At 47.4% G+C, this 14,783-nt stretch overlaps 1 protein-coding gene across 1 annotated transcript in view; it reads left to right on the forward strand.

Moving 5' to 3' along the window:
• The window catches only part of AMHR2 (anti-Mullerian hormone receptor type 2), a 94,778-nt gene extending 85,859 nt beyond the window's left edge, over positions 1–8,919 (forward strand). The window contains exons 11-12 of the mRNA XM_073546205.1: positions 6,893–7,026; positions 8,406–8,919. Coding sequence (XP_073402306.1) covers positions 6,893–7,026; positions 8,406–8,546 — 275 coding nt within the window. The 3' untranslated portion in view covers positions 8,547–8,919. The remainder of the gene's footprint in view (positions 1–6,892; positions 7,027–8,405) is intronic.
• The last annotated feature ends 5,864 nt before the right edge of the window (positions 8,920–14,783 follow it).

Raw genomic sequence — 14,783 nt, forward strand, 5'->3', positions numbered from 1 at the left:
GGTATGCGAGCAGACGGGACGGGCCAGCTAAGCTGACAAGGCAGACCGATCTTTCCAGGGTTTTATCAGATTTACATGATAAATCTGTTCAGGTTTCCGTTTGCCTGCCTGGTATACTTTGTAGTTTACTTCCCCAACTCTTTCCTTAATCTCAAAGGGGCCCTGCCACTTTGCCAGGAACTTACTGTCCACCATGGGGACCAGGATCAACACCCTATCTCCGGGTGCAAACGTACGGATCTTGGCGCCCCTGTCATAGATCCTTTTCTGGGCTCCCTGAGCCTGCATCATGTGTTCTTTGACGATAGGCATACCAGCCGCAATACGGTCCTGAATTTGAGTTACGTGATCTATCACCGTTTTAAACGGAGTGACCTGACCCAGGTTTCTTTTGCGACGTCTAACAATCCGCGAGGACGTCCGGCGTACAATAACTCGAAAGGCTAGAATCCCGTGGAAGACTGGGGCACTTCCCTGATAGCAAAAAGCAAATACGGAAGTAAATAGTCCCAGTTCTTCCCATCCTTGTCTATCGCCTTTCTCAGCATTTGCTTCAGAGTTTTATTGAACCGTTCGACCAGCCCGTCTGTTTGAGGGTGATATACGGATGTGCGTAACGGTTCGATTTGTAACAACCTGCAGAGCTCCTTCATTACCCTTGACATAAAGGGGGTCCCCTGGTCGGTGAGCATCTGTTTTGGTATACCGACCCGACTAAACACATGCACCAGTTCCTTGGCAATCGTCTTGGTGGCCGCGTTACGCAAAGGGATGGCCTCCGGGTAACGAGTGGCATAATCCAAGAGGACCAGGATATGTTGGTGTCCACGTGCAGACCGTGGAAGGGGCCCAACTAAATCCATCCCAATCCTCTCAAACGGGACTTCAATAATAGGCAGGGGGACCAAAGGGCTACAGAACCGAGGCTTACCGTATTTTTCGCTTTATAAGACGCACCTCATTATAAGACGCACCCCCAAATTTGGTGAAGAAAAAGAGAAAAAAATGTTTTTATGTTAAATGGAGGTGTTTCTTATGCCAGTGTCCGTCTTACAAATCATATATATGTCCCTCATCCTGGTATCTGTATAACCCCCATCCTGGCACATGGCCCCCTTGTGCTGGCACATAGCCCCCCATCCTATCCTTGATATGGCCCCCCGGTCACTATATGCCCCCCTGCTGGTACGCACACGGCCCCCCGTCCCTATATTCCCCCTGCTGGAACACATTGTCCCCCCCGTCGCTATATTCCCCCTCTGCTGGCATTCACACAGCCCCCAGTCCCTATGTTCCCCCCTGCTGGCACACATTGTCCCCCCCCTCCATATATTCCCCCCTGCTGGCACACATTGTCCCCCCCTCCATATATTCCCCCCTGGTGGCACACATTGAAATCCTCTCCATATATTCCCCTTTGCTGGCACACATTGTCCCCCCCTCCATATATTCCCCTTTGCTGGCACATATTTCCCCCTCCCATCCCTATATTCCCCCCTGCTGGCACACATGGCCCCTCGTTCATATATTTCCCCCTGCTGGCACACATTGTCCCCCCCATCCCTATATTTCCCCCCTGCTGGCAAGCACATGCTAAAATAATAAACAGTTAACTCACCTACTGATGATTGCTCCTGCTCCCAGCTCCCCCTGGCTTACCTGTGTCTGTGCTGAGTCTGCTGTCATCCTCCTCCTGCAGGGTGCACGCAGCTGCTGCTCATTCAAGCAGCTCATTGTAGCTACAGGACCTTCCATGATGTGACCAATAGGAGCTGCTTAGCTGCGGTCATGTGACTCGCAGTGCACACTGGGAGTCATGTGACCGCAGGTCCTATGGTCACATCATGCAAAGTCCTGAAGCGATGAGCTGCCTGAATGAGCTGCTGCTGCCGCTCGCCCTGCAGGAGGAGGATGACAGCAGACTGGACACAGGAAAGCCATGGGGGAGCTGGGAGCAGGAGTGATCATCAGTAGGTAAGTGTCTATAGTGACTGGGGGTGAGTGCAGGCACATGTAATATGTACCGCTCCTCTGTCTACCAACTCGGCACTGTTGCAGCACCAAGGTGATGGACAGCAGGTGCAGTGAATATTACATGAGCCTATTGAGTGGGAGCACAGGACCTCCCGCTGTCTCTGCAGCCCCCATCCAGCCCACCCCAGCCCCCTGACTCCATGCCAGAGCCGCCCCCCCACTCTATAGCACAGCAGCACACAGATTCGCTTTATAAGACGCACCCCCTACTTTCCCCCAAAATTTGGGGGAACAAAAGTGCGTCTTATAAAGCGAAAAATACGGTAGGTGCAGAGGCTTGGCAGTCAGGACAAGACTCACAATATACACGAATATCGTGATGCATGCCGGGCCAAACAAAACAGTGTAATATCCTTTCGGTGGTTTTCTGGACTTCCAGGTGACCTCCCATCATATGTCCGTGGGCCAGGTCCAGCACTTGCCGCCGGTAGGGTTTTGGCACAACTAATAGTTGCACGGTGTCTTCCCCCTTTTTCTCTATCTGATATAGTAAATCATTCTCCAGGACCATGTAAGGATATGCCAGCCTAGAGCCAGATTCTACGGGTACCCCATTTATCACTTTTACATTTGTCCTAGCCTGAGAAAGGGTAGGATCCTTTATTTGCTTGCTTTGGAAGTCATCTTTCTGGTCGGACTTCCAAATCCGGCAAACGGGGAGGTGGATGGCTGTCGGCCATCCCCTTTTCTCTGGTCTCCTCCGTATCACCTGCCATGACTGAAAACGGGAACTGCAGGTCATTTCCAGCAGACTCTTCTACCAAGTCTTCCTGGGGGACCTCTTCCAGGGGTTCGGGACCCACACTCGCCCTGGGAGAAGAATCACGTACCCTGCTACCCTGGGGCATCAACCGATTCTCCCACAACTGCCAGAAGTGGGGAAAATCCCGGCCCAAGATAACATCATGCAATAACGCAGGGACGAGTCCCACTTTATGCTGCACAGACCCATAGGAAGTAGTAATGCATATGACTTGGTGAGGTACGAACAGGTGTCTCCATGCACACACGTTACAGAAAATTTGTCTGATGGTCCAGTCGGGGCTGACACCAGACTGGCCTTCACCAGAGTCACCACACTTCCCGAGTCTAACAACGCCACCACATTTTTGCCATCAACAGTTAAATCACACAAGTGTTTTTCCACATCCCTTTGACCGGCATTCACACTCACTACCCGCGCAACCATAGACATGCGGTTTTTAGAGTCTGTGACGTCGCACTGCATGGGTTCAGTAGTGACCGGACAGTTCGCAGCAATGTGGCCCATCTCTTGGCAGCGGAAACACTTAACAGGCCTCTTGCTTAGACCATAGTTTGTTACTCTCGGCCTCACAGTGCGGGCAGTCCCGTTTTCCTCCCCCACTGTCTTAGGGATTTTTCCTTCTCCCCCACTCCCTGGAACAGTCTTACCGGTTCCACGTGGAGATGATGAAGACTGAGGTGGGGTAGCGTCGTCTCGGAGTCCTTCCACCACGGAGTAAAGTTCAACCAGATCCACCAGTTGATCTTCCATCGTAGGATTTCCGTGGCTTACCCACTTCCTCAGGGCTGGCGGTAGAGCTCTCAGGTACTTGTCCATGACGACTCTCTGGACTATCTCTGGCGCTGACAGCACCTCGGGTTGTAGCCACTTCTTCATCATGTGGATCAGGTCGAACATCTGTGACCGCGGTGGTTTATCCGGCTGATAAGTCCATTGATGCACTCTCTGTGCACGGACAGCTGTCGTCACTCCCAGCCGGGCCAAGATCTCGGCTTTCAGTTTGTCAAAGTCGTGCACGGCTTCAGGTTCTAAGTCATAATAAGCCTTTTGGGCCTCACCGGAAAGAAACGGGGCAATCAGGCCGGCCCATCGTGCCTTCGGCCATTTTTCCCTCACCGCCGTCTGTTCAAACGTGGTCAGGTATGCCTCGACGTCATCTTCGGTCGTCATCTTCTGCCAGTACCGACTCACGTGAATCACTCTCGACTCGGCTTCCAGGTTAACCTCAGGTAAGCTTGCCAGGCGCTGCGCCACCTGCTGGAGAAGCGAACGATCGGTAGCTGTCATGTCCACCAACTCCTTCAGCTGGGCCATCATCACCCGATTAACTTCTTGCTGGACGGCGGTGGACTGTACCAGCGCTTTCACCACATCCTCCATGTCCATGCGTCCAACGTGATGCCCGCTTTCTCCACCACAATGTGATAAAACACTCCGGGATCGCCTTTGCTGGGGTCAAAGGTCACGTGTGGTTAGCATGAAACTCAGGCGCACAGCCGGGGTCCGGGTATAACTGACACTGGGTCAGGTGAAAGCAATGCATAAAAGAAATAAAACATAAAACAAATCCTTGCCTGTCTGGCACTAACTAAACAAGGTACAACCTAACTACCAACTGGCGGGCTTCTCCCATCCAGCCAAACCACAGTTACAGTGGGCACTGCTTTCACTCACGTGTGTCTCTCACACAGGCTCTCTGTGTCGCCAGGCTGAGACACTCACACAACCACCTGGCATCCTTTTATATCCGCCTCCCATTATTCATTAGTAACCAGGTGAGACACTGACCAGACTAGGCCACATTGGAAAGGTATCTGGGCGAGATATACCTGCCCTCATCCACTACTCCCACTTGATTCTCACAGAGGATTCTTTTTATTATTGAACAACTATGTTCTCAATCAACCCAAAAGATTCATAAATATCAAAGCTTAATATTTTTGGAAGTTGGAGTGGGTTTTTTTTAGATTTGGTTATCTTAGGAGGATATCTGTTTTTTTTAGGTAATTATTACTGTACAGAATTATTAGGCAACGTAATAAAAACCGAATAAATACCCATCTCACTTGTTTATTTTCACCAGGTAAACCAATATAACACAAAATTTAGAAATAAACATTTCTGACATTCAAATTAAAAAAAAAAAATCAGTGACCAATATAGCCACCTTTCTTTACGATGACACTCAAAAGCCTTCCAGCCTTAGATTCTATCAGTTGCTTGATCTGTTTACGATCAACATTGCGTGCAGCAGCCACCACAGCCTCCCAGACACTGTTCCGAGAGGTGTACTGTTTTCCCTCCCTGTAGATCTCACATTTTATGAGGGACCACAGGTTCTCTATGGGGTTCAGATCAGGGGAACAAGGGGGCCAAGTCATTATTTTTTCTTCTTTTAGACCTTTACTGGCCAGCCACGCTGTGGAGTATTTGGATGCATGTGATGAAGCATTGTTCTGCATGAAAATCATGTTTTTCTTGAACGATACCGACTTCTTCCTGTACCACTGCTTGAAGAAGGTGTCTTCCAGAAACTGGCAGTGGGTCTGGAAGTTGAGCTTCACTCCATCCTCAACCCAAAAAGGTCCCACAAGTTCATCTTTGATGATACCAGCCCATACCAATACCCCACCTCCACCTTGCTGGTGTCTGAGTCGGAGTGAAGCTCTCTGCCCTTTACTGATCCAGCCTCGGGCCCATCCAATTGGACCATCAAGAGTCAATCTCATTTCATCAGTCCATAAAACCTTAGAAAAATCAGTCTTAAGATATTTCTTGGCCCAGTCTTGACGTTTTATCTTATGTTTCTTGTTCAAAGGTGGTCATTTTTCAGCCTTCCTTACCTTGGCCATGTCCCTGAGTGTGGCACACCTTGTGCTTTTTGATACTCCAGTAACACTGCAGCTCTGAAATATGGCAAAACTGGTGGCAAATGGCATCTTGACAGATTGACGCTTGATTTTCCTCAATTCATGGGCAGTTATTTTGCACCTTTTTTTATCAACATGCTTCTTGCGACCCTGTTGGCTATTTGCCATGAAACGTTTTATTGTTCGGTGATCACGCTTCAAAAGCTTGGCAATTTCAAGACTGCTGCATCCCTCTGCAAGACATCTCACAATTTTTGACTTTACAGAGTCCGTCAAATCTTTCTTCTGACCCATTTTGCCAAAGGAAAGGAAGTTGCCTAATAATTAAGCACACCTTAAATACGGTGTTGATGTCATTAGACCACACTCCTCCTCATTACAGAGATGCAAATCACCTGATTTACATAATTGGCAGTTGGCTTTCAAGGCTATACAGCTTGCAGTAGAACAACATGTGTAAAAAGGATGATGTGATCAAAAATACTCATTTGCCTAATAATTCTGCACACAGTGTATTGTAATCAGTAGTGCAGGTGTATGGTAACCTGCTAGGTGTCCAACAAGTATAATTTCAGCAGGATTTTTCCAAAATTTTAAGTGAGGTGCTGAGCAAGCATGACACATACGTAAGGAACTATGCACACATATCCCCGACTAACACCAAGAGAGAGTTCTTTTGGCTTTCTCCTGTGTATTATACGTTGTCATTTTTTTTCCATAGACCACAATGCTTGTTACTAGTATCTTGTACTTACGGTTAGTGGTGTAGGTTTCTCTATAATGTACTATAAACGTCAAGGGGATATATGTATATAACACAACATTCACTGTATACATACTGTATGTGTGGCAGATCCTAACATGGGAGATTAACATAGGTCATCAGTTTAAGATTGGTGGGTGTCCGACCGTTCCATTCACTGTGTAATAGCCATTTAAAGGCACTGCAGATTAGATACTACTGAAGTGATAGGAGCTGCAATATCCCAGAACGGCCACTACACCCTGTTCTGAGCTGGGATGTTTAGCTTCTGTACACAGCTCACATCCCACCACTGGAGCTGCAAACAGCTGATGGGTGGGGGTAGGTACAGGACAATCCTTTTGGTAGTACCTACAAATATGACTGCTCCTAGGGACTTTCTACAAACTATCTTGAGTTCTGGACATAGATTTTTTTTTTGCATTAATCCGATGGTGGCTAACTGACTCCCTTCATCAGATCACCAATGTCCTGACTTTCGTGTGGCCTATACGGATGAATTGGGTCCAAATCCTAACCTAAATGATTTACAGTCTTTGGTGGTAGAGAACAAGCAGCGGCCGATACCGAGAAACTGGAGACAGAATCTACAGGTAAAATCTTTGCTGAAGAAACACAATTACTATACACACATGCTCTATATATATATAATAAATGTGTGTGTGTGTATATATATATACACACACACCTCTTGTATCGCACACTGCTGCGACCAGAAAACTGCAAAATAGAAATACGGTTTATACTGAAAAGTTCCTTTTATAAGGTGACTTTACAGCTTTATCTACAGTATGTACTATGTATTTGCCAATCCTATGTGTTATTATAAGGTAGTGAAAAGTAAGGTGTACCTGCACTCTCAGAAGACCTTTGACCTGTCGTAAAGAAAAGAAGAAATAAATAAATAAAAAAGCACCACATCACTCACAAATTAGTCACTATATATTCTGCTTGCTATAACAGCATTCAGGAGGACTGCAATGTCAAAAAGGCAAGGAATCCACCAGCTATGAGTCTATATAAAAAGCAAAGTAACAGCAATCCAATATAAGGCACCCTAAAATAATTAGCTCCAGATTCCATTAATACAATAAACATGTAACATTTTTACCCCATTACCGGGCTTTATTAAAAAGGTATTCCCATCTCCAAAACCCTTTCCAAATTTGTAGTTGGTGTAATAATATTGACAAATACCTCTAATTAGAAATGTATAGTTCTTCTGATTCGCTATATTGATTAACCCAGTGCAGGGCATTGCAGTAGCTTAGGTATCCATGGTTACGACCACTGATATAGTGACAGTTAGTTATTAGTGGTCGTAACCATGGATATCTAAACTCCTGCAATGCCTATCCATGGGGATATCGACATAGCAAATCAAAAGAACTGTACTACATTTCTAATTTGAGGTATTTGCTAATATTATCATTATTACATCTTCTACATATTGGGAGAGGATCTTGGAGATGGGAATACCTCTTTAAGATTATGCATATGATTGACAGAACTATTATGGGGTTGAAACATTGCTTGTTTATTGTATTGATGGATATTGGAATACAGAAGAGACCTTCTTTTTTTAACCTTATATCATAGAGATAAGGTATAGGTTTTCATTGATGAAAGTCTAGGTGCTGAGATCCCCAGAGACCACTAGAACTAAAAGACAAAATCACTCAGCCATGTGCTGAGAGTGAGACTGAAAAAGTCCATAGTCTTTCTATTGAGTCTTACTTGGGTCTCTGAGGAGAGCTCCAGCGCTTTTGCTCCTTAGTTTTAGTGGAGAGAGACCAAGTACCCCAAACATCAACATTTCTAATAGTTCTCTAACATGTCAAATATTTTTGAAACAGTAAGGAAGATAACATAATAGTCATCATAATGTATTGTAAATTATGCAAAATCAGTAACAGATACATGTCACATCGATCTCCACATCTGATTACAGCATATTGTCCATTTTATACAGCTCTTCAAGACATTGTGGGAAACATTGGAAGATTGCTGGGACCCCGACTCCGAGGCTCGTCTGACCGCACAATGTGCAGAGCAGAGACTACGTAATCTTCGCTTTGCACCCTTCACTTTGCTGCCAGGGAATGGCATTTAAAGCAAGGAAATGTCTAAGGCTATGTGCACACGTCCGGAATTCCCGCAGATTTTAAGCAACCCATTGAATTCAATGGCATTCCGCACATGCTGTGCATTTTTCCGCGGCAGAATCACATCGCAGAAAAATACGCAGCATGCTCATTCTTTGTGCGGAATCGTGGAAATTCCGCACAAATAAGAATGCATCGTTCCGCTTACTTTCCACATGTGGCTGTGCCCACCATGTGCAAAGTAAGCAGAAAATGTGTGGATGGTATCCACGGTCTGGAGGAGAGGAGATTCTCCTCCGGGCCCTGGGTACCATATCCCTCTTAAAAAAAGAATTAAAATAAAAAATCGTGATAATCTCACCTTTCGGCGTCCCACGCAGCGTCCCCAGGCCTCACCGATGCTCCCGGCAAGTCCCATTTCCAGCGATACCTTGTGACAATGACCTTTGATGACGTAGCGGTCTCGCGAGACCGCTACTTCATCAAAGGTCATTGTTGCAAGGCATCGCTGGGAACGGGACTTGCCGGGAGCATCGCTGAGGCCTGGGGACGCTGCTTGGGACGCCGAAAGTTGAGATTATCATGATTTTTTATGTTTTTTTATTATTTTTAACATTATATCTGTTTACTACTGATGCTGCATAGGCAGCCTCAATAGTAAAAAGTTGGTCACACCTGTCAAACACTATGTTTGACAAGTGTGACCAACCTGTCAATCACTTTTTTTGTAAGCGATGCTACAGATCGCTTGGAAAATGCTAGCATTCTGCAAGCTAATTACGCTTGCAAAACTCTAGTTTTTTGCGGGAATTACACATGCGGAATTCTCGCGTATTTCCCGCGGCAGGGAGTTGCGTAATTGCCACAGGAATTCCGGACGTGTGCGCATAGCCTTAAGCTTTGCATTTCAGGATAAAGTAAACAACTACCGGTAAATTGTTCCCTTTGTTGAATCCTGGTTTACCTGTTCAAATGTTGCACTCTTATTTTACTATGTGTAAATGAATAAGTACTTATCCACCTTCTTGTGTGACTTAGAATATTCTTATATATGGTTTGCATATGTAATTGAAGCCCAAAAAAGATATGTTTGTTCCTGTTGACTGCTGTGTTGTCACCCCCATTGTTTGTGACGCCCCTGAGGGTTCAGTCGCCACAGAGGTACTGCACCTCCTCCTGAGGTGTGGTACCCCACCATCCAGGTAAGGTGGAGACACCTGACCACGCTCCAACACCTGCACCCCACACCACAAAGTAGTGTAGCATAGCACCCCTTGGTGGCTCCCTGCTTGGAACACGAAACGTGCTGGGAAGTGGGTGGAGCTGAGTTTACATAAAAGAGGAGGAAGAGGATAGGTTTTCAGTCAGTCACAGGAGTCTGACGAGGTCAGTCTGTGAAAGGAGATCCCGAGTGGGATGGAGGAAGGAAGTGCTGCAGTCGACCTCAGTGATCTGGGTCCGCTGGCACAAGAAAGGAACATTGAAGGAAAGCCTAACTCTCCATAAGAAGGAAAGGAATAGTACGGAACGTGAGGAGAATAAGAGAACAAGGACCAGGGTTAGAGGAGAACCCTTCCCAAGTTCTAAGCGCAAGGCCGGGGTCCGGTCCCCGAGGTTGTATGGATACTAATAGTCCTGCAGCAGACACCGGAGGAATAGAAGTAGTGACCACTTTATTCCCACACCAGACTTGGGGGCACAACAGCAACGATAGTGAGCCGGGACTTAGTAGCAAGGAGTCCCCGAAGAAGGCTACAGCTGTCTGCCGTACAAGTAGAGTTCATAGGAACATCTGACAGGAGGAACTCCAGTGTAACTCAGTACTGTGAGTACTTCACTCAAAGGCGCTAAGAGGGAGACGTTCAGAAAAGGCACATATGTTGGCGGAGTGTTGGAAAGGAGTACTTCATCTTGCCTGGAGGTTGGCTGAGCTCCTGACCCAGAGGACACGGCACGGATGCGGGCACCTGTACCACAACAGACTGTGAGTAAAGTTTTGGAACTACATGCCCTGGTGTCCTCCACTTATTCCTGCGCCAGCCTGTCCGACACTGCTACATCCCTCCTGCGCTCGACACTACACCATCTAAGTGTCACTTCCCCTACACTGCCCTGGAACTACAGCCCTGCCTGTGGAGGGCTATAACACCATTGCTGCACTACACCATCTGTCCCAGAGGATCTGTCTGCAGCGTCGGGTTAACATCTTCCTTGCCGAACACCACAGGTGGCGTCACGAATCACTTTTAAACTTTCACCACCATAAGCACACTGAAACAACCCCTTTTGTAATGGAGCCCCAGGGCCACGGACTGGGTCACTGCTGCCGTGACAGCCCCCGTTGAGAAGATCAACCGGCCCGGTACCGAGTACCCCACAGCCCTGGTGAGTGAGGGCATTCCAACTTGGCATCACGAACAGGATGACGAGACCCGGTACCACCGGGTTCTGTGTGCCTACGATTTATTGGACTTAGAAGTTTGTGGAAATGTGCAAAAGACCCAATTTGATAGACTGTAAAATGAATGCTAAAAATGGCCGCCAGCGCGGAGAAGAAGGGCGTGACAACATGGGTGGTCCTAAGAAAAGACCGCAAACTGTCCTGGGCCTCCCCTGTCTGAACATCTATGCGACAGCAACATGGCCCACCCCCGAGGGGTTCGTATACTGGCTTGGTATGGAGGAGTAGGAAGAAGACGCCGCCCCCAGAAGGAGAAGCGGGAGTCGGTGGCGGGAAAAGAGGCCAGACAGGAATAAAAGGGAGAGAACGCCATGATGGAAGGAGAGAGGAGGCCAGAAGAGCGAAGGGAGGTTAAGCTGAACCTCCCCGGCGCAATGGCTGAAGGCTCCGATCTGGCTTCCCATCTGGACCGTCAGCAGCTGGAGGTTGAGATAGCCCAGCTGACCGGCCGTCTGCAGCTGAGACAAGAAGCCTTATGGACTCTGAACCTGCAGCGCACCCAGGAAGGGCCTACACTTGCGGTACCTTCACCACCGGTACCCGTCACCGCTGCACAAGCTCCAGCCCAGGCAGCACTGTTGTGAGTTCATTTTTACCTTCACCAGTGAGGTCTGATGAACTCCCTCTTCTGGCGAAGGAAGGTAGTGAGGCTGATTACCAAACAGCTGAGCAGGTAGATGATGACTGGGTCACAGGAACTGATGACTGGATATAAGGCAGCCGACGCCCTGCTGCCTTGCCGTTGATTTTCCTGCTGGATTCTTGGAGACCAGTCTGATTTCTGCTTCTCAAAGCTAAGTTTTGCTCTGCCTTTTGTACACTTTAGTTCTGGTTTTGTTTGCCTTGTTTTTTTGGAGTTCAGCCATCCCCTGCCGGGGGTGAGCTGAATTCCATTTTTGTCTCTGATCTGTTGATCTCTGGCGCTCTGTCTTCAGAATATACCTGAGTGCTGATATAGTCTTTTGAAGCCTAGCGACTTCAGGGCCTGTTTCTCCTATCAGTCTGTTGGTACATTTTTGGATAGGGTTTTTGCGGATTGCAGACAGCAGCTTTTCTATCCTGTCCTATTTAGTTAGCTTGGGCCCCATCATTTGCTCAACCTATCGTTCTATCTGTGTTAGTGTTTTTCATCTTGTTTCACAGTCATTATATGTTGGGGGCTGCCTATTGCTTTGGGGTCTGCTCTAGGGCAGTTTAGATTTCCCCTTTCTGTCTTTAGGCTAATTTAGTTCTCCGGCTGTGATCGAGGGGTCTAGGGCACCGTAGGAACCCCCCACGGCTACTGCTAGTTGTTGTGGATAGGTTCAGGGGTCTGCAATCTGATAGCTTCCAACTTCTCTGGTTTTCTGGACTTAGCTATTATTTTTGTTTTTTCCTCCTTCGGTGACTCATCCATAACACAGCACCCTTGGAGCCGGAGGAGGCTGCAATACCACCGGCAGCGCCCAACACCATCCCCGCGCTGCAACCGCTGCTGAGCGTTGTCTGCCCAGAGGAGTCATCTGAGGGCCTGTGGCCTGAAGCGAAGAAAGCTGAGCCCCTGCCTGGACCTAGGGCGGCTGCGCAGGTCCCACCGGAGATCCCCGCGGATCCAGAGCCACCATCTGCTCCACCGCCGTCTCCAGTACTTAACCGGGCAGTTCCAACCGCCACCTGGAGCCGCACCGTGCCTGCACCGGAGCCAAGATCGCATACAAAATTTTGTATGTTCCTGTGTTTGTCCATCTTTGCTTCCTTTGCAGCCCGCGGACGTGCTGTGTTTAACGGGGGGTATGTGACGCCCCTGAGGGTTCAGTCGCCACAGAGGTACTGCACCTCCTCCTGAGGTGTGGTACCCCACCATCCAGGTAAGGTGGAGACACCTGACCATGCTCCAACACCTGCACCCCACACCACAAAGTAGTGTAGCAAAGCACCTTCGGCGGCTCCTTGCTTGGAGTGTAGCATAGCACCCCTTGGTGGCTCCCTGCTTGGAATACGAAACGTGCTGGGAGGTGGGTGGAGCTGAGTTTACATAAAAGAGCGGGAAGAGGATAGGTTTTCAGTCAGTCACAGGAGTCTGACGAGGTCAGTCTGTGAAAGGAGATCCCCTGAGTGGGATGGAGGAAGGAAGTGCTGCAGCTGACCTCAGTGATCTGGGTCCGCTGGCACAAGAAAGGAGCATTGAAGGAAAGCCTGACTCTCCATAAGAAGGAAAGGATTAGTACAGAACGTGAGGAGAATAAGAGAACAAGGACCAGGGTTAGAGGAGAACCCTTCCCAAGTTCTAAGCGCAAGGCCGGAGTCCGGTCCCCGAGGTTGTATGGATACTAATAGTCCTGCAGCAGACACCGGAGGAATAGAAGTAGTGACCACTTTATTCCCACACCAGACTTGGGGGCACAACAGCAACGATAGTGAGCCGGGACTTAGTAGCAAGGAGTCCCCGAAGAAGGCTACAGCTGTCTGCCGTACAAGTAGAGTTCATAGGAACATCTGACAGGAGGAACTCCAGTGTAACTCAGTACTGTGAGTACTTCACTCAAAGGCGCTAAGAGGGAGACGTTCAGAAAAGGCACATATGTTGGCGGAGTGTTGGAAAGGAGTACTTCATCTTGCCTGGAGGTTGGCTGAGCTCCTGACCCAGAGGACACGGCACGGATGCGGGCACCTGTACCACAACAGACTGTGAGTAAAGTTTTGGAACTACATGCCCTGGTGTCCTCCACTTATTCCTGCGCCAGCCTGTCCGACACTGCTACATCCCTCCTGCGCTCGACACTACACCATCTAAGTGTCACTTCCCCTACACTGCCCTGGGACTACAGCCCTGCCTGTGGAGGGCTATAACATCATTGCTGCACTACACCATCTGTCCCAGTGGATCTGTCTGCAGCGTCGGCTTAACATCTTCCTTGCCGAACACCACAGGTGGCGTCACGAATCACTTATAAACTTTCACCACCATAAGCACACTTTTGATGCTGCAGATTTTCTGTACCAATTAGCTTTTTTTTTTTACATGCATTTATATCGCAATTTTTTTCAGCTGGCATTTTCTTCTCTTGGTACATTATGTTTTAAATACAACAACTTTGTTTTGGAAACTTCCTGTTACTTAGCTTTGATAAATCTTTATTGATGCAGTCATGTGTGGATTACATCTGTTTTTATTGCACTTCCGCTGTGGAAAAGCACTAAAATTGTATATACTGTATGTTTTTACATGAGAATTTCTCATTCAGGTGTCTATGGGGAAAATTCACAAAAAAAACATAATTATTTACCGCAAGAGAAATTTACATGTTTTGGATTTCAGGCTAGTTCATGTTGCATAAAAAAAATCACAATGGCATGAGATTTCTATAAAACCCTGTATACTTGCTGCAATTGTAACATGTTGCATTTTTGGGGCAGTGAAAATACACATAAAAAACAGACCAAATGCCCATCGTGGGAACTTAGCCTTTCCCACGATGAGTATGTGGTGAGTTTTGGATGTTGAAAATTTTCTGCAGCATTTTTGCATCTATTAAGTTACTTGTGTTTTTTCATTGTGTTTTATTACATGCGTTTTAATCGCTTATTTTTTTGACACAGCAGTTTTTGTCTCCTGTTGGTGAATCATGTGTTAAATAAAGTAGTTTTATTTTTAACACTTCCTGGTATTTGGCCTCAATAAAACATTATTGATACAGTTATGTGTGGATTACATGCGTTTTTTAATGCATTTCCGCTGCAAAGACACATTAAAAACGCATGTGCATTTTTTACCAATGCATTTTCCACATCTAATGCAAGACTA

The sequence above is a fragment of the Dendrobates tinctorius genome, unplaced genomic scaffold, assembly GCF_039654945.1.
Source record: "Dendrobates tinctorius isolate UK_male_01 unplaced genomic scaffold, ASM3965494v1 ptg000145l, whole genome shotgun sequence".
In the NCBI taxonomy this organism is placed as follows: Eukaryota; Metazoa; Chordata; class Amphibia; order Anura; family Dendrobatidae; genus Dendrobates; species Dendrobates tinctorius.